At 36.3% G+C, this 20,797-nt stretch overlaps 2 protein-coding genes across 3 annotated transcripts in view; both read left to right on the top strand.

Annotated features, from left to right (window-relative positions):
* Positions 1–2,276: 2,276 nt before the first annotated feature.
* Positions 2,277–20,797, top strand: part of BANK1 (B cell scaffold protein with ankyrin repeats 1) — a 311,689-nt gene continuing 293,168 nt past the window's right edge. For both annotated transcript variants that reach the window (XM_061164327.1, XM_061164326.1), the window contains exon 1: positions 2,277–2,542. In XM_061164327.1, coding sequence (XP_061020310.1) covers positions 2,473–2,542 — 70 coding nt within the window. In that variant the 5' untranslated portion in view covers positions 2,277–2,472. The remainder of the gene's footprint in view (positions 2,543–20,797) is intronic.
* Positions 7,013–7,599, top strand: LOC133071893 (large ribosomal subunit protein uL22-like). The gene has a single exon (XM_061164736.1). The coding sequence runs from the start codon at positions 7,045–7,047 to the stop codon at positions 7,597–7,599; it is 555 nt and encodes a 184-aa protein (XP_061020719.1). The 5' UTR covers positions 7,013–7,044.

Below are 20,797 nucleotides of genomic sequence, written 5' to 3'. Positions count from 1 at the left end.
TACATGTATAACCTTGTCTATGACGTCCATGCAATCTGTAGCAATAACTATGCAACCTTAAAAGGAAGAGAAGGCTTATACTAAGGGGGAAGGCTATCGGGTCAGATTTGGGATTGAATTCCAGTTCTGTCTACTTAAAACTTTTAAAACCCAGATTCCTCATTTGTAAAATATGGCTAAAGATTGGTTTGAGAACCAAATCACATGAACATTGTGAATCACTTACATGCTGCTTGGCACACATAATACTTAAAATAGAGTAGTTGTTAATAGCAATATTAATTAAGCAAGAGTGAACAAATAAGAGGCTAAACTGTTACATCAAAATCTTTGAACAAGAGTTGTGTTCTCATTCAGTACCTGAAACAAAAACAAAGCTAGAATAATTTTTGAACTTTATAGATTTTTAAGCTTTTCTAACACGAAGTCTTATTCAATAAAGTAAGTTAATATAAACAGCCCTAAATTTTAGACACATTTTTGTTTTCATTTTTCCATTTACCAGGATCATACTGATAAAGTTGTGGAAGTATCTGAAAATACTTAATTATCCTATATATTATAAATATTGTTATCTTATTAGAGGAGACACTGTCATAAAACTGTATAGCTGGCAGAGTCCTGAGTATAATTATTTCAATTTCCACATTTAGCTGGGATTATGCAAGGCTCAGAAATAACAGAATTGCCCCGGCTCCCCAGATAGTGAAGAGGAAAGTCAAGATGGCAGCCACAGCCTTCTGACTTCCAGTCCAGGGCTCTTCATACAAGAAGGCTACGCGATATGTGACAGATATAATTTGCTATCTGAAGATTATCCTTGTGAACAACTCTTTGTGTGCAAGGAGGGAATGAGCATTGTGTATTTGCATAGAGAAAACGGGAATGCTTTTGAAGAGATGGACACTTAACTGGCAAGCAGGAGTTAGAAGGTGTCTATCACTTTCTCCTCAGAATCTTGGTCAAAGCATCTTTTGTGAAGATGCATCAGTGAGACCACTGTCTCCCCAGTGGATTGGTTTAAGAAGATTTATGCTTTCCTGAGAACTGAATTTCTGAAAATATTGACCAAGAGTTTATATACTCTTTAATCCAAATGCTCTGTTTTTACCTTATTGTACTGTGGTCTCTAGGTAAGGAGGCACTTGTAGAAGACAATAAATTTGTCAATATGATATTATTTCATAAATTAAATAAAATCTTCTGCTCCATTATTTCAAATACAGGAAATCAACTTAAAGTTAACAATGAGGTTAAAGGAACAATTGGAATATATATTGAATGTATATATATAAATATATCTATAATAGCTTTCAAGTTTGCTGACATATTTCTCCCAGTTTACTTCATCGTGATATAAAATGTAAAACAAATTCAGCTATGTGAAAAAAAAGTTTCAATACTTGATTTGTGGCATTTCTAAAAGAGACTTTATGAGATCAATATCAAATAGTTGGTCTACAAATATAAATAGTTGGTATATAAGCCTCCTTTCTAGGTTACTTTCATAAAAAGAGAGAGGGGGACATTTAGGCATGAACAATTAGCAACTCTTCAAGTTGATCTTCAAAAATATTTTTAACTTCAGAATGTAAATTACTAATTTAGAAATCCCTGAGAGAAGAAGGGATGTTTATTTTAAGGCTTTGGTGAAACTCTTGAGTATTTCAGGCTTTAGGGCAAACAAACAAACAAAGGACCAATTTAGAACCATGTCTATTTTGTTTTTTAACTAGACCCAGTTTTGAGCAGGAGTAGGAAATATACAATACATAATTTATGGATCTAACCTAAAATGTTTGGGCAAAATGCAATATCAAAGCAAACAAACAAGCCCCCTAAACCCAAAACAAACCAAAAAACTCCCAACTATGTATCTATATCTACATTATTATCTATAATAATCTTTACTGACTCATCCATATCTGTAGGTCTGCTGGATGGCATCACCGATTCAATGGAGATGAACTTAGGTAGACTCTGGGAGATAAACAGGGAAAGGGAGTCCTGGCGTGCTGCAGTCCATGGTGTCGCAGAGTCAGACACGACTGAGCTACTGAACAACTGTCTAGCTCTGGTGACCCTTTCTTCCAGGAAGCGGGGGCATCGTGGAAGCCCTTGAATGGGACAAGAAAGTCGACAGGAACGGGTAGCCTCGCTCTAAAAATGTCCTGAGTGAAAAGGTGAGGAGGGAACTGGCCCGAAGAGTGTTAGGAGAAACCAAAGTGACCTAAAAAGGAGACCAGCGCAAGCCCCTGAGCAGTTTCACTTCCGCAGGGAGCCCAGCGCGGCGAGCCCTCGCCCTGCGGCCCGCGCCCCGGGGCTGCGTTTCCGGGGCCTCGGCCGCAGCAGCCGCGGTGGGAAGCTGGCTGAGGACAGCGAGGCCCGGAGACCAGGTCGAGGAGAACCTCAGATCGGGAGAGTCCGGGCTCGGCGGGCACGCGTCCAGGCGCCCGGGCTTCAGCGGCCGCGATGCTGCCAGCAGCGCCAGGCTGGGCGCGCGGGAGCTGCGAGCAGCCTGCAGGCGGCTCAGCGCCCCCAGGTGGGTGCGCGCGCGGCCGGGAGGCGGGAGGGAGACCTGGCCGGCCCGGGGGTCCCGCGGAGAGCGTGCTCCTCGCGGTGGGGACCAGGCTGCCCTCCGCCGGCTGCTGCCGCGGGCTTCTTGGCCGGGGACCCGGGACGCGAGGAGGTGGAAGCGATATTGGGGTCTGGGCAGCGTGCCGCCGCCAGTGCTGCAACTTCTAAGTAGCTGGCACTTTCCGGAGCACCTGGGACAGCCTCCTGTAGTATCTAAAATCACTGTGGCATGTTTGGCATGTGTTTTACAGTTACACATCAGCCTAAAAATTCTATCAACATGTTACAGCAAAACTGCCCGTTTACCTGCCGGGGCTCCCCAAATCCAAACCGGTAAATGGCCTGTGACCTGCTAGTCAGACATTGCTTTCTGTAGAAAGTCCTCGAAACAGCTTTTCCTAACGCAAAAGGAAGAGCAGTCAATTCAACTGAATACATCAATGCATTTACGGGTCAAATGGAAGTGAAGGCACTTGTTTTCACTTCTTTTTGAAATATTTCAAATGCGTTTGTGAGTTGTATAATGATTAGGAAAAGTGTTCAGTTTTGAAAATTAAAAAGAAGGCTTCATTTGCATATTAAGACTACTGGAGATGTACACACTGACATAAGTGAGAAAAAATCTGAGTGAAATTCTATTGATTTGCTGGAGTTTCTCATAGCTTACTAGCATTAAAAAAAATGAAATTATGTTCTTAGCTGTGGCAAGTGTGTTTTTTCATATATGAGTTTCAAAATACTGCTTTTTAGTTAAAATGGGAAGTGTACTTGTGGCAGTGAAAATGACAAGAGAAGAATTGATATCTTAATATGTTAACTTTCTGTGTAGTGAACACTGACATCTGAAAGCTGTGGTCTGATGGACTGCATCTTGGCTTGCTTCAGAAAATAAACCAGCCATATCTTTTGAACCTTGAGCAGATTAGCTCTTTTGTAATTTTGATTGAATAATTTTGTTAAATAAAATCGGCTACAATTTGTTTCAAACTTCTAGATTGAGCAGTTTAGACAGAACTTGACTATTATTTCACTTACTGCTTAAGTAATGCTTTGAGGTGTTTGGTAGTGTGAATAATGCTGGAGTGATGTAAACCACCTTTTGCCTCATTCTGAGTATTCCTGTTCCTCCTGTGCATTTCCCCTCATCTGTTTTGGTCCTTCCAATACAGTACTATTTTACTTGATTCATTTACCTCCTTATTTGGCTCAGCTAATGACACTTCTAACCAACTCTCTTTTGTTATTAACCCATGCCATTCCTAGATGTGAATAGTCTTCTAAAAGAACTAGTTCTGATTAATCTCTCTCTCTCTCTATCTCTCTCTCTTTTTAATGAAAACCTTTTTGTGTGACCTCTCTCTCTGCTTTGGGCCAGTGTCTCTGTAGCTTCATAGACTTTGGCTTAATGTGACACATTAGGGGTTGGTTACTCCAACTGCCTCACTTTAGACATGAGAATACTGAGACTCAACGAGTGAGTTGCCCGCAGTTCCATAACCAATAAATATCTGAAGATCTCATTCATCATTTTCACCAATAGTCTTTTACCTACCCATCCCCAAAAGTTGTGTGGTAGTATGAGTGTAAAATGGGCAAATGCAATCTGAAGTGGTAAATAACAGTTTCATGCCTATGAAGATGTATTTCCAGCAGTTGGTATATGTTGTATTTGAAATGACAAGATTGTATAAACTTCCATCAGACTGTTCAACTTGTCCTTTAGTGGAAGCAGTGGAAAAATATGATACCCAGAACTAAGACAGTGTGAAAATGATGCACAGTGGATAAAAATTCCATTTAGACTCTTTTTTCTGGTTTATGAGTAACTAGATACTGTCTACTAATGTCCAAAAGAGGAGTTCCTTCTTTGTTTTATTCCACAACTAATAATTGTTTAAACCTAATTTTGACCACTACCTTCAATAAAGACTGTTTACTAAAGCATGGAATATTCCCTACTCCATAGTTTCTGTATTTCTTATTAATATTATTTGAGGCCTCTGATGAAGACAGAGATGAATTGTTAGGTTAAAAGCAGAGAGCATCTGTCCTGTCTCACCATATGCTAGATGCTTGCACATAGTTTGTGAGGAAGATAGTTTGTCTAAGTATTGTGTCTAAAGTTCTTGAGGATTTGAAGATTTTCCTTCTGACTACAATCTTCCAGCATAGTCAGTAATCTAGATTTCTCCTACCAGGGAGATTCCTTTACTTAATTCTGCTGAAAAACTGATACAACTTCTTCAGACAAGCTGGAAATGTTCTGTCTGGGTTCTGCCTGATAGGCTTCTTTATGCTGAGATTTTAAAGAGAGGTGCTCTATCAGGACCTTCTTAATATGGAATAATTGTATAATATTTAATTACTTAGGATTTCAGGCATACAGCAGCATACTGGGCATTATGCTTGGAATAGCAAAGGAGCCTTTTTTTGCCATGTCTTTCTGAACATGTGCTATAGGCAACCATGATCATGCCCTGCTTATGATGGCCTCAGCTCAGACTGCTTCAAATCCAGTCCAGCTTCCTTGCTTATCTGCTTTGTGATCTTGGATAAATAAATAAATCTATCATTATATCAGTTTGTCCAGTTACAAAGTAAATGTGGATGGAACAATAGCATTTATTTGAAAGAATGTTTTTGAGGATTAAAGGAGAAAATGCATGTGAAGTGCTTTTCAAGGTGCCATAGCAAATAGTAATTGCTTAATACATGTTGGCTATTGTTTTACTCCTTTGGTCATTGATTGATAGTGTCATATTTACATGTAAAAAGTAAAATTCTTGTTGAGAAACTGCGTCATGTTGACTTGGGGAAAAACTTAAAAGGATGAAGCCATCAAACTCCCACATCAAAAAAAAACTGAGGAGTGTGGCTTCCTATAGAAAGATATTGTCATAATCTTGGGGAAATAATATGGTTAATAGTTCCGGGAGGAGGAAAAAAAGGAATTCACAATGAGAAAAAATAAAGAAAGATTGATTAAAAGAATTTAAACTAGGGCAGTTATAAGAAAGAATGAAATGGGAATTTAATAGGACAAAATGAGAGCTATATCATTATGGAATTATTTCTCTGTATCACAGAGAATCAATTATGACCCAATTAAGGGGAAAAAAATGTATGTGAAAAAAATTAGCATCAAATGTAAGATTGTGGGATATTTCATCAAATTTTAAGAAGATAGAAGATCTGTTTTACCAAAATATTTACTGCTGGGCTGAAAAACAAATCCAATATAAAGAATATCATTCCTGCCAAATATAAATCACATGTTTTAAGAAATTAAGTGGCTGCTACCTGATCATCAGGGCTCCCTGGTGGTTCAGATGGTAAAGAAGCTACCCGCCAATACAAGAGGCCTGGCTGTGATCCCCGGGTTGGGAAGATCCCCTGGAGAAGGGAATGGCAATCCACTCCAGTATTCTTGCCTGGAGGATTCCATGGACAGAGGAGACTGGTGGGCTACAGTCCGTGGGGTCACCAAGCAACTTTCACTCACTACCTGATCTTCTAAGGTACAGTTGCTATTTTATTACTCTCTATATATATTACAGAATATCTTAGAATAATTTTGGAGACAGTTATGAAATAAGAATAGGAAGGACAAATATTCTAGAAGTTATTATTTTAAAATGAGTTGTTACGTGGTCTTGTAATTCTTTCCTATTTTAAATATAAAGAATGAAATGACCCAATCAAAAAATGGGCCAAAGAACTAAACAGACATTTCTCCAAAGAAGACATACAGATGGCTAACAAACACATGAAAAGATGCTCAACATCACTCATTATCAGAGAAATGCAAATCAAAACCACAATGAGGTACCATTACACGCCAGTCAGGATGGCTGCTATCCAAAAGTCTACAAGCAATAAATGCTGGAGAGGGTGTGGAGAAAAGGGAACCCTCTTACACTGTTGGTGGGAATGCAAACTAGTACAGCCGCTATGGAGAACAGTGTGGAGATTTCTTAAAAAACTGGAAATAGAACTGCCATATGACCCAGCAATCCCACTTCTGGGCATACACACTGAGGAAACCAGATCTGAAAGAGACACATGCACCCCAATGTTCATCGCAGCACTGTTTATAATAGCCAGGACATGGAAGCAACCTAGATGCCCATCAGCAGATGAATGGATAAGGAAGCTGTGGTACATATACACCATGGAATATTACTCAGCCGTTAAAAAGAATTCATTTGAACCAGTCCTAATGAGATGGATGAAACTGGAGCCCCTTATACAGAGTGAAGTAAGCCAGAAAGATAAAGAACATTACAGCATACTAACACATATATATGGAATTTAGAAAGATGGTAACGATAACCCTATATGCAAAACAGAAAAAGAGACACAGAAATACAGAACAGACTTTTGAACTCTGTGGGAGAAGGTGAGGGTGGGATATTTCAAAAGAACAGCATGGCTTTTCCGGTAAGCGGCCTGAGCTGACCCTTAAAAATGGTGCGCTATTCACTCGACCCAGAAAACCCCACAAAATCATGCAAATCAAGAGGTTCAAATCTTCGTGTTCACTTTAAGAACACTCGTGAGACTGCCCAGGCCATAAAGGGTATGCATATCCGAAAAGCCACCAAGTATCTGAAGGATGTCACTTTAAAGAAGCAATGTGTGCCATTCCGTCGTTACAATGGTGGAGTTGGTAGGTGTGCACAGGCCAAACAGTGGGGCTGGACGCAGGGTCGGTGGCCCAAAAAGAGTGCTGAATTTTTACTACACATGCTCAAAGATGCAGAGAGTAATGCTGAACTTAAGGGCTTAGATGTAGATTCTCTGGTCATTGAGCACATCCAAGTGAACAAAGCCCCCAAGATGCGGCGCAGGACTTACAGAGCTCATGGTCGGATCAACCCCTACATGAGCTCTCCCTGCCACATTGAGATGATCCTTACTGAAAAAGAACAGATTGTTCCTAAACCAGAAGAGGAGGTTGCACAAAAGAAAAAGATATCCCAGAAGAAACTGAAGAAACAAAAACTTATGGCCCGGGAATAAATGCTGCAGGAAATAAATGCAAATAAAAGTAAAAGTGTTGGTTGTCTTAATTAGTAAAAAAAAAAAAAAAAAACAGCATGTATACTATCTATGGTGAAACAGATCACCAGCCCAGGTGGGATGCATGAGACAAGCGCTCGGGCCTGGTGCACTGGGAAGACCCAGAGGAATTGGGTGGAGAGGGAGGTGGGAGGGGGGATCGGGATGGGGAATACGTGTAAATCTATGGCTGATTCATATCAATGTATGACAAAACCCACTGAAATGTTGAGAAGTAATTAGCCTCCAACTAATTAAAAAAAAAATTAAAAAAAAATAAAAATAAATATAAAGAATGGTATGTATGTTTTACTGCAGACACTGAAATAGTCCAGGTGGTAAAGATAACAGATATTGTATGGAATTATACCTTCCTGTATTTATTTTTCACTCAGAAATATAATGAGCCTTTTAGACCTTTACCATTAGGCATAAATTTCTTTGCTGCTTCCAAGTGCTCCTGATTGAGATAATCCAGAAAGATTACTTCTCTTTGTGATCATGAGAAGTAATTCATTATTGTCTTGTGGTCTTTTATAAGATTTTCTTTGTATCCAGTTTGAGTTTTGCTTTATTGTGTGAACTATGTGTCATATTTCCTTTTCTTTTAGGCTTCATATTATTCATTCTCATTGCTTCATTTTTATGTGTTCCATTTAATAAGGAGGACATACTGAAAAGCACAAGACATTCTTAACATGGAATTTCATTTGCCTAATTTTGTTTGGTCATGATCTAGGTTGAGATGTCAACCTCACCCTTCAGTCCAGATCAATAGCCTCATTCCCTTTTTGTTCATATTTATCTGTAGGATCATGTCTAACTTTCAGAAGAACAATATAGTCTCAGACTACTTGAAATTTTGGCCTTTTAATAGCTACCATTTATTATGTTTCTACTTTGAATTTATGTGATTGGGATATCACATTACTTTGATAGGTGAGCATGTCAGAAGATTAGCACCTAATTTGGACAAGAAGTTATGTTGTTTCATATAATTATATGAAAACATTTAATAATTCTCATTGTGGCCTTTCATTTCCTAACAGTTTTCTAAACTGTTAAAGTCTTTTTTTAGGGGATGGGGTGCAGGGTGGAGAAACATCAACATGCAGAAACATATCACATCAAAGTGGTAGGATTCTATAAAACCATGGCACTGGAATGACAGATTGTGGAGCATTTCTTGTGACTGTATGAAGAGTCCCTAAAATGTACACATTTTCTGCATTGGCCAATCACATTTTGTTCAGATTTAGAAGACCAACGTAATTAAGAAATCTCAGGAGACAACTACAGTTTTAATGTAATTTGTGAACTGTTGGGTCCCTATTGGAGCCAGTCCATTGACTGCTTAATGGCCAGTGATGTGTGTTGTCTAGCATTTAAAGATTTGTCGGATTCAACAAAGCCCTTCTTTCCTTCCAAACAACAGATAACAAGACTGTTAGCAGTGGAAGGTCAATGTTCGGTGACATACAATAGAGAATGACAACTAGTTGACTCGTGTGGAAAATGGATAATTAGAAAAAAGACTAGAAGAGAGAATTAAGGAGGACTGAAAGACAGAGGGAAGAGTCTTGGTTTCTGACTTTCCATTTCCAGGTCATGTAAGACCCAGCTGCACTTATTGTTCTGATATTGTCTATTCATGAAATGCCTGTGATATCCTTGCAATGACTTTTTCTTTATATGAACTAGTTTGAATGAGTTTCTTTTTTTTTTTTTTGGAGGAAAAAAGAGTTTGGGTTAGAATACCTTTGTTTCTCAAACACTGCCATTCCTGTTCCTATAAGCTTGTCCTCTTTTAGAAACTTGCTGTTATTGTTAAAGCAATGTTTTCTTAGAATCTTCCATTGAAAGTTAAAAATCATCTGAGAATTAGATCTATTCCTTTTATGTGCTAAAAATAGAGTGCTTTGTGAGAAAGTCTTGTGGTCCTCTAGATAAAAATATTTTGAGTTTTCTAACTTTATGGTGGATATTTGAAGAACTTGAAATCTCTATAGTTAGTGAGGAAATAATTCATTCAAAGGTTAATATTATGAGTTAAGCACTATTAAGAAGTCTAGAGTTTTGAATTATGTAGTTATACAATTATATCAATTATAAAATTTAGCAATAGAATTTTTATGCTTTGTTAACACAATGCTTCTACTTATATGAAAAGTTTATAGCATGCTGTTTCTGACAAACTTTTAAAATGTGTTTAAATTGAGGCACACAAAGAGGATGCTTATGACATTTATCTTAGTAAAAAAGAAAGAGGAATTATAAAATTCCTCCAGCATAATTTACTAACTATTATCTCAATCCTCCTGGCAGATGATAAAAAAATAGCATCACTGACAGGCCATTGTGAACACTTTATCCACACTATCAGTGGATTAATATCAATCTGAAGTAGTGTAATCAGCATTTTACTTCAGAGATTGGTCCTTGATTAAGATCTTTTGTAGTAATAGAGTAGAAAGTTTAGTATCCTCGTTAGGTTACAGATGATACCTTATTAATGGTGTTAATGATCACCTCTTGGAAAACAAGGTTAGAATTCAGTGTGCTCTTACCAAATTGGAGAGATTGACACAGATTAGTGAAGTTCAGGTGTGATCAATTAAGTGTAATGATGTAGGGGAAGGAAGGAGACTCAGAGTGACAGAAAATTTTCAGATTTTAACAAGGTTACAGTCAGTCTTATAATGAGCAAGGGGAGAGTTGCAGAAGAAGCTGGAAAAGTAAACTGAAACTAAATTACATAAACCTGTATGAAAAGTTCCCTAAGTATGAGTAGCTACTGAAGAATTTTAAAACAGAAGCATAACATGACTAGATTTTTTTTTTTAGAAGATCATGTGAAAGGTTATTCTTCTTCTAAATCACCTTCTGAATCAATGAAGGTGAAAATAAAAAGAGTTTATGGTCTGAAAAAAATAAAAGATCTTGTGAGGTGCTTTTGGTACAGTTAATTGGAAGAGGTCAACAGTGGAAGTTTTTGAACAATTAGGAATTTATCCAAAAGTAAAATAAAGGGAGAAGTGGACGTGTTTACTGAGAACTATGTGAAGAGTCAATGGTAGGTTTGTGGCGTGGAAAACTGGGAAGGTCATAAAGTTGTCATTTACTCCAATGAAAAAAGATTGAAGGAGCAGGAAGAAATGGCAAGGGTATGAGAACATTCAATTTCAATTTTGCATATGTTACATTTGGGCTAGATGAGAAATACTCAGGTAGCGATGTCAGATAAGCATTTGATGTTATGATCTGGAGCTCAGAAAGGGAGTTCAGGCTAGAAATATAAAATTGGGAAAAATACGTTGGCTCAGCTAGTAAAGAGTCTCCCTGCCAATGCAGATGTGAGTTTGATCCCTGGGTTGGGAAGATGTCCTGGAGAAGGAAATGGCAACCTACTCCAGTATTCTTGCCTGGGAAATCCCATGGACAGAGGAGCCTAGAGGGCTACAGTCCATGGGGTCACAAAGAGTTGGACACGACTGAGTGCACAGGCATGCACAGTCTTTAAAATTGCATCAGTAAATAAGATAGAAGAAAAGATGTGTTTGGAGTAGAAAGAAAAGATGACCCAGGATAAAGAACCACATAAAGTAAAATTTACATATTGATAGAGACAGAGGAGTTACCCTATATGATTGAGGAGAGGCTAAAAAGAAAAGGAGAAAAATGGTATAATGGCAAGAATTCAAGAATGAGATGTTTTGGGGAGGCAGGAGTGGTGAACTGACGGAAATTCTTTGAATAGTTCAGGTAAATTGAAGACTGAAATTTAGCTGATGAATTTGACATGAAACTTACTGATGACTGTAGGGAGAGAAGTTAAGTAGCTTTAGGAGAGGGGATGAGATTTGAAGGGTGAAGGTAGATGAGGACGTGGATACCATGCAGACAACTTTTGACAGCTTGACTCCAGAATAGAGAAAGAAAATAGCTGTTGCAGGAGATGTAGGTCAAAGAAAGGGTTTTGTGTATTTGGTTTTTGTTTTAAGGTCTGTGCTAGTATAATGGTTTATTTGTACTCAAAAGCTGATAGCACTACCCCAACGGAGATTTTCTCCAGTGAAAAGGTTCAGAGACAAGTTTCATAAATTTCATTAGGAACACATTTTAATGTAGGTATTTTCTTATGTGTTTAAATATTCTGTTTCAGCCTTTCCCTTCCTTCTTTCCTTCTCTCCTTCCATGATTCTGGAGTGCCTCCCTTCTTCCTCTCCTCCCCTCCTTTCTCCTCCTTCATTCCCTTTCCCACTCCCCATCTCCTTCTCTCTCTAGGCATGAATGTTAATGGAAAACAATGAATATTTCTTTGTATTGAACCTTTATTTCCATGCTGGATTATTCCATAGTTTTGCTTTTATTGATCATCCCTTCCTTTTTATCCAAATCTGAATCAGTGCATCACTGTTATGGTCATATCTTTGCATATGCTTCAACTTGAACCTGCTCTTTTTCCATCAGAGCTTCTTGATTAAACTCCAACCCTGAATAAGTCTATCCAATTGTATTCTTCCTGTCTGAATCCAAGTAATTGAATGTTGCTAAGTGAAAACACATTCAAGCAAGTTGGAATAGTTACAAATTTGGGCAGTTCCTGTTACATACTACTTGTGTCATAGGAGATTTTGATAATAAATGACAGTGAGTTGAAAATTGTATTCTCAGAATGCAGATTTGTTCTATGATGTCAGATCAGTGAACTCTTACATACTTTCTGTCTGTTGATGGGCAAAAAACACTATACTGTGCTGCCTGACACTGTGTTAACTAGACATGTGGCTCTTGGGCACTTGAACTATAGCTGGTTCAAATTGAGATGTGCTGTAAATGTAAAAGCACTCACTAGTTTTCAAAGATTTAAAATAGAATGTAAAATCTTTCAGTAACTTTAATATTGATTTACATGTTTTACTGGATTAAATAAAATATATTGCTATAATTTCACCTTTTCTTTTTATTTGTTGTTATATAACTGTTAAAAAATTAAAATTACATATGGGATTTGCACTTGTGATTTATATTGTATTTTCTGTTGGATAGCACTGCTCTAAATTTCTGAAAAATCCCAATGAGATCTGTTGAAGGTTTGATTTCTTTCTTATGAAATATTGTTATATAAATATTACCAGTATCTGACACGAACAATGCTAACATAATTCATAATTCCTTCAATAGTTTAAAGAGACCCTCTCCCCATTCATGCTTACCCACAGGAGGTATTTTAATAATGACATTACAGTATTACTTGAATGTTTAAATCATAGTGTAATACTAAAATAATATAAATACTAAAATTTACCTAGCATTTTTCATATCATTTATTCATATTTCTATTATACCTTTTACCTTAATAATTTGTAAGGTCACATTACATATTGAAGATTTAAACTTTATCTTATCATCACAGATATTTTTCTTAGTCTATTGTAATCTTTCTAAATGATTTTGATTATGGTGTTTGTTGCCACTGAATATATTTTAATGCTCATTTTTTTCAAATACACTTATATTTTCTTTCACAGTTCTGTTCCCTGTCTTGGCTAGGGGAGTCTTAAAAATCCCTAAGTGACCATTGTAATTTTCTATATTTTTTTCTAAGATTTTAATTTTTATAGTTGCATGTAGTATGCTTGGGATTTATTTTTGTGTATAGCATGAGGCTAAAATCTAACTTAAGTTTTTCCTTTTTAATATGGGCAGCTGATTGAGAAAACCATTTATTAAATGAATCCTACTCTTGTAAGTGAATCTAAATACCACCATTGCCGTACAACAAAGTTTCATATATCTGGGAATTTGCATTCTGAATTCTCTGTTCCATTAATGTTTTTGTTTATTCCCAAGCCAATTTCTGCTAAGGAAAGTTCTCCCAAGAAATTGCCTTTTCCATAATTTTTTTTTTGTCTATTAATAGATACTTATTATTCTCTTTTTCCACTTGTGTTTCAAGATGATTTTGTCCACTTCTCCTTCCCATGAAATAATTGGGATGTTGTGGAACACGTAGTTTAGAAGCATTTAATAGAAAGCCATCTAGCAGTTTTAATCAGAAAGAACTGTAAGTTAGGGAATTAAGTGTAAATATAGTTGCTCAGTCGTGTCAGACTCTTGGTGACCCCATGGACTGTAACCTGCCAGGCTTCTCTGTACATGGGATTCTCCAGGCAAGAATATTGGAGTGAGTTGCCATGCCCTCGTCCAGGGTATCTTCCCCACTCAGGGATTGAACTCCAGTCTCTTGGGTCTCCAGCATTGCAGGCAGATTTTTACCATTAGCGCCAATCAGTGTTAAATGCTATTAACTATTCTGTTGGATTAATATGTTTAGAAAATTCTGTGTCCAAAAGGTCCAAGGTTTCAGAATAAGTATATAGTAATTCAGTTGACAAAGTTGGAAACTTTCAACTCACTCATGTTACAGTTACGTGAAGACTGAACTTTCCTGATGTGCTTCTGTGAACAAATGTAACAAGATATTACTTTCTATATTTGAGATGTCTTTCCAGGTAACATTTTATCACAAAATTAGTTCATTAATTGAGTTGAATCATTAATTGGAAAAATGTGACCTTTGCACTGAAATTATGAGATGGAAAATGTCTAACATTTTATTAGTATTAAACTGAATAAGATGTTAAAATGAAAAAAGACAAATAATTCCTTTTTAAAAAGAACTTGATAGATCTTTGGACATATGTATGGAGTTTCAGGTTAAAATTTATCAAAAGTTTCGTTTGTATTATAGAACAAAGTAATCTCCTAATCTCTTACCTGTTTCCTATACATTTTTCCAGTTTTACATTGTTACAGTTTATCATGTTATTTGACAAGATAACTAAGGCTGCAAGTTGTGTCCACCTTTGTGGGTTGATTATCTGTACTGATATCTATATCTTATCTGTATCAACTCAGATATAGGATCTGTCACTTGTGTGACTTCGAGCTGATTACTTATCTAGGATCCAGTTCTTTTATATTTGGAGTGAAGCACACCTATTTTATAGCATCCTGCTGATTAAATATAATTCTGTGTGTAGAGTACCTAGAGCATTCATAACAGGTGCTTAGCAAATGGCCGATATTACATTCAGCATAAGCTGCATTCAACTTGCACTTTTATTAGAAGGAATGTGTTTACATGGCTCATTCCCGCACTTCTGGTGTCGCATACATATGAATCTCAGGATTGAGAGCCTTACATAAATGTTCTTTCAGTTCTCCTGTTTAATTTTTCTCAACACTACATTAAACAGTATAATATCTCAAACGCATGTTTCTCTGGGTATTCACTCCAAACTGAACTTGAAGAAACCTGTGATCTGTTATGAAAATAAATGTTATGGTTCTATATATGAATGCTATGTAGTCTTCAGGGAAAAGAGTTAATGGGTAAAGAACATTTTTCTCATTTTGAGAATTTAATTCTGTTTAAGCATCATATTTTTTAAAATAAAAATGTAGTAAACTTTCATTTCTTTATAATTGAAGGAGACTTTGTTCACAACTATACCATGTATTATACTCCCTTGCCCTCCCAGCCCTATGAAGACAGAAGAACATACGGAAAACCTGGACCGTAGTGTAGTTGACTCAGTCTCTTAACTTTTGCAATGAAGGCATTTCTTATATCATCTAATTAAATAATAGTTGATATAGTTGTGCAGGTAATGTTTTAGCAATATATTTGAAATTGTTTAAATTATGTCTGAGCAGTGCATTCCTTATAGGGTATAAATCTATACAGTGTTTTACCTAGACATCTAAGGGTGAGCAGAATAACAGAAAGGATCCCTAAAGCAAATTTCCAGTTCAGAGTAACCCACAGTTCCTGTAATTATGGAAAGAAAGGGACAGCTTTTCTATTACTTTTATGAGGGCCAGCCTTCTGAGAAGCTAGCAGTTAAAATCCATTTCATTTCTGCTCTGCTTATGAAAATATAGAAGAATCGTTAGGAAGTATGTTCACATGTAGTATTTTATTGTATGACCTCTTAAAATAATTCTCTGATCTGGTGCATATAACAATCTAGACTCTGAACTCCTCATTCTGAATTCAAAGCCTAGTAGAATCACCTAGTAGTTAGTCATATGACCTTAAGTTACTCTTTTACAAGACCTCTCTATGCCTCACAATGAAATGAGGAAAGAGCGTGTAGTAGTTCTTGAAGCGGGCGGGTACTCTGTAGTTGATGACTGTCATGGTTGCTGCAAGGCAAGCAGGCCAGCAGCCACATGGGACATCATGAAGGGTGACTCATACCTCTCTTACCTGATGGTCAGTGCCTCGAAAATCTGAGTTCATACTTCCAAGCTTCGCTCCTTTAATACTGTGTTGCCCCTGTTTCTCTGTAGCATATATATTCCTTGGGGAAAAAAAGGTATTCTGTGGTGAAATAAGTTTTGATATATATATTATATATATTAGCTATATATATGATATATATGTATAGGTATAAATATATCTATATTATGTATATATAATATATATATTAGGTCATTAAAATAGCCTGAGAAATTCTGCAACTAACAGTGTCTGTTCAATTTCCTTGAAGCCATTGTCTCATAAATATTTTTAACCATGGTATGCTTTCTTATCACAACACTGGTAGAGAAGTAAGTTCTTTTGCACAAAAATTACCATCCCTGTTAAATGGCAAAGAGTCCTTGAGATTCCTGAATTCTTTCAACCAGAGATTGATGGCACTCTTTTTAGTTTTTTTTCCTCAGTTCTGTTCATCCCATTGGGTAAATAAAGTTCTGACTCTGCTGTTGACGACATTTGGAACAAGCGGAGGGGAAGGAGGCTTATCATAGAAATAAAAGTGGAGGGGGCTATAGATAGGAAATGGCTAAGTAGGGCACAGACAATTTGCTGACTTCTTTAATTCTCGTATGATTATTTCTGACTTTTTGGCGGGACTTTTATTATGGGCTGTGCCAGAGGAAACGGGAGGAAATTGGGGATGAAATGGGAGTGGGAAAGAACCTAGGGATTCTGAGGTAAGAGTATTTTGGAGTGTTGTGTTTATGATGTTGATATTCAGAGAGCATGTGTGCATCTTAACCGAGCAAGTAACTTAACAGATATTTTCACATGTTAAATGTGTAAACCCATCATTGTCTCAGTAATCACGTATGCTGTGTGAATGGCCTCACCTTGTTTAATTATTGGGATTTCATTCATTAGAAGATTCTAAAATTAAGAACAACTTGACTACATGGCTATAAACAGATGTCTTTCATGTCAGAAATGTTTGTCAGTGAAACACATGTTTGATGCAAATATATGGGCTAATAAGAGTCACTCAAATAAATTATTGCTGAAATATGTTTCTACCTAAAACAACAGAAACTGATATAAATGCAAATAACTTAGAGAATGAGTTTTATGTCTTGGAGATGGACTAACTTAGTAGGCCACATAGAAAACAACGTTAATATGACAATGACTGCTATTACTCTAAATAGATTGGATGCTTTTTAAAGGAAGGGGTAACCTCTGGCATCCATTCGGCAGAGAGAAGCACATTAATAGATGCTTCCTGATGAGCTAGTACAAAGTGTGACATTAGAGTAGCTGATTAAGTTTATGAAAGAGGATAAATAAAGGTGAAGCCATTTCTGAATGCCCTGTTTATGAATATCCTTGGAGTTCTATATCTACCCTTAGATAACCAGCCTGGGGTTTCCAAGTTCTTTCTTAATTGTTTGGTTTGCACATGAATTGCCTTTGATTATGAAAAAAGTTTAAAACTCACAGTACCTTTTACACAAAGATAATTTTAAGGCAGTTCTCAGTATTATGTTAATGTTTAAATCTGATAACGAATACTTTAGTTATTTTTACTAAGATTTCCATAACCTTTTAATATAACTCAGAGGATTTAGTTAACTAAAATATCTTTTAGGGTAAATAGAAAAAAATATTATTGTGGTCTAAAAGTTTATGAAATTTAATATCCTGCATTTATGTCTAGAAGATTAAATCATTTTCTTTATTATTCTTGTTTTCTAAAATAATACACACCCATAGTTGAAAATATGTAACAGGCTTAAAAAGGTAGAAAAAGAGATATATGTACTTCTAATTTTTGTTTTTCTATGTTTGCTTCTAATACTTTTACTTGTTTAGCATTGTTGCTTTAATGTATTTACTATTTGCATATACACTTTAAAATTACATTTGTAAGGCTGTTTGGTGATGTAGCATTTGTAAATATTTCTGCTATGCTCTTTCCTCATTTAAATATATTGCACCATGTTTTAAAACAAAAGGAAACAAAAAGAAGGAAATCCACAGTGATTTATTGGATAAAAGAACAGATCATCCTCCAGACAAGATTATTTTTATTAATTTAAATATTTTAGTTAATTAAGTAATTAAAAATAAATTATTTTAATTAATTTAAAGAAAAACAAATTTGGTATGATTTAACTTATATAGAAGACAAAACAAATTATCCAATGTTACAAAGCCAAAACAGAGTCATAGATACAAAGAACAAACACTGGTTGCCATAGAGAAGGAGGGAGAGGGGATGAGTGAGTGGTGAGAGAGACTAAGAGGTGCAAGCTTTCAGACAAAATAAATGAGTCATGTGGGGGCAGGGTGAAATGTACAACAAGGGGAATATAGTCAATAATATTGTAATAGATTTGTATGGTAACAGAGGGTAACTAGACTTATCATGGTGATTATTTGTAATTTACAGAAGTGTCACATCTTCATGTTGTGAACCTGAAATTAACGCAGTGTTGTAGATCAATTATACATAAATTTTAAAGCGCATATACACTTTAAAATTACATTTGTATGGCTATTTGGTGATGTAGCATTTGCAAATATTTCTAAATAATTTGTAAAACATTGAAAATAATATATGTATACTGTCTTAGCCAGTTTTAAGTATACGATTCAGTGTTTTTCCTGTAGTCACCATGTTACCTTCAGTGACATGTAGTCACTATGCTGTACATTGCCTAAGTTTCAACTCTCATTTAAATTGTGATTATAAATGAGACTTATAATTTAACTTTCACTTAAATAAATCATGTGTCTCTTTCCCAGACGTTTTTCTTAAGATTTCGTAAGTTAGATTGCCATTGTTCTCAGATGTTTTCCAATGCTTATATCACTTTGATCCCTTGAATGTTTCATGGTAGAGTGGGAAGAGTACAGTTTTAGTATTTGGAAAGGGTTCTATAGCCAAGCAAGTCCCTAGTGTTGTTGGCCGTATTGTTTTTTAAAGATTGATGATGTAAATTAACACCTACAAGATGCTCATTGGCCCTGTAACACAAAGGTTAACTTTATTAACTCTTCTAAGCCTTATTGTGGATGCTTTTCATTGTAGAAAATTTGGGAAATATAAGGAAGAAGCATAAACTTCCATTTCATTGTACTGCCCAAAACTTCATCTTGTTTACATGTTGGTGTTGTATACATTTCTTTTTACCTATATGTATGTATATAACATTTTTAAAGGCAAAATTGGACCTAACTGATGGACCTAAAATAATAAAGAAAGAAAACAAGTTTTTAAGAACATAAGAAAAAATTTTTGTAGCAATTGATTTGAAGTCAGATAAGTACAGGATCAAATCCTGGCTTTGTCATTAATGGACCTTCATCTTTTACAAGCCATACAACCTCTTCGATGCCCAGGAGGCATTATGTACATTGATGATAACATCAAGGATTCAAGAGAATGATAAGCTCATACTAGTAATTCAATTAGTACCTCTTATCTTAAAAAAAAAAACACAGAAATAAAAATTGCTTTCTCTAGGCACTTGGAATTGAGGATATTTGTCAAGAAAAGGCTGGACTAATGCCTCTCTCTACATTCCTGTGTAGGAGTAATCCTTCCTTCATTTATCCTGCATCTCCTGTGCTAGGCTCCGGGGATATAGACAAAGTTGGCTGTAGCTCTCAGGGACTGCATTTAAGTGCAATAGGATGGGACGAGCTGAGTAGCTCTATTTCTTTTTATTTTCACTCTAATTCAACATCAGGTGGCTCAAAACCCCTCGGCCTGCCAAGATCTGAATAATTCAGGGATGAGAACTAGTTAGCAGGCCGAGCAGCAGCTAAGAATGTTTTTTCTGATGACTGGGGGTGACTCCTGATGCATAACTGCTATTCCAGAAAGTCACCACTCATTTTAGGATGCAGTCATGAGTACAGTCTCTTGGGACAGAGTTTTGAAAATTTTATTCTCCTAAGACCTTCCCTAGTTTTTTACTATACTACCCATCATCTTGTTTAAGAAAATTTTTTCTTTTAATTAAAATTTTTTTAGCTTAAATATGATACATTTTAAAAAATTATATAACTACCATAAATGAAAAATCATTACCACTTGCCATTAGTAGATGGTGACCATACAAATACACAGATTGAAAATCAAATAATTTTGAAAAAAGTAGCTAAGGACAAGCTCTGGGCACCTGGGTCACTCTATCTTTGATAATGGTGGAGTTCATGAAGTCACAGGAGGTCCAAACTGGAACATAGGCCTTGAAGGAGTCAGGATTGGAGAAGTGTTCTAAAGGGAGTGACATTGCCTCTATGACTTCCAGTCACTGTGTCCCAGGAATTTGCATCCTACCTCTGGCAAATGCCCTCTTGAAAGGCAGCTTTCACATTCCAGAAGTTTGAAAGGAAGTTTTTTTAGAGCTGACCGGTGGCAGGCACTGTGATAAATGCTCAACATACTTTATCTCATTTAATTCTCACAACAACCAGTTTCATAAGTTCTATTATCCGAATGTTACAAGCAGGGAATCTGGTTTCAGAGATGTTAATTATTTGCTCAACTGGGACTCCATGACAGCCTGACTCCAAAGCTTGGCCTCTTGGCCCCTGTATGCCTCTCTGTAGTGAACTCACTCCTTTCTCATGCAAACTGAGATACACATTCAGGTCAGGCAGGTATCCCTCCCATGGGAACATTTCCCTTTTTTAATCAATAAAATCGCCATATATACAGAAAGTCATTTTAATAGAATAATGTACAACATAAAAGATACCATTACTTATAGATCCACTTAGAAACATTCTTAATAAGTGATAGAACAGACAACCACAGTTTCCAACTGATAATCATAAAAATTTAGAAAGTTTTGCTACTTTCGAGGTCCTTAGAGA

Source organism: Dama dama, chromosome 17 (genome assembly GCF_033118175.1).
Source record: "Dama dama isolate Ldn47 chromosome 17, ASM3311817v1, whole genome shotgun sequence".
Taxonomy (NCBI): domain Eukaryota; kingdom Metazoa; phylum Chordata; class Mammalia; order Artiodactyla; family Cervidae; genus Dama; species Dama dama.
The sequence above is the reverse complement of the archived record's forward strand: the minus strand, read 5'-3'. Positions and strand labels throughout refer to the sequence as shown.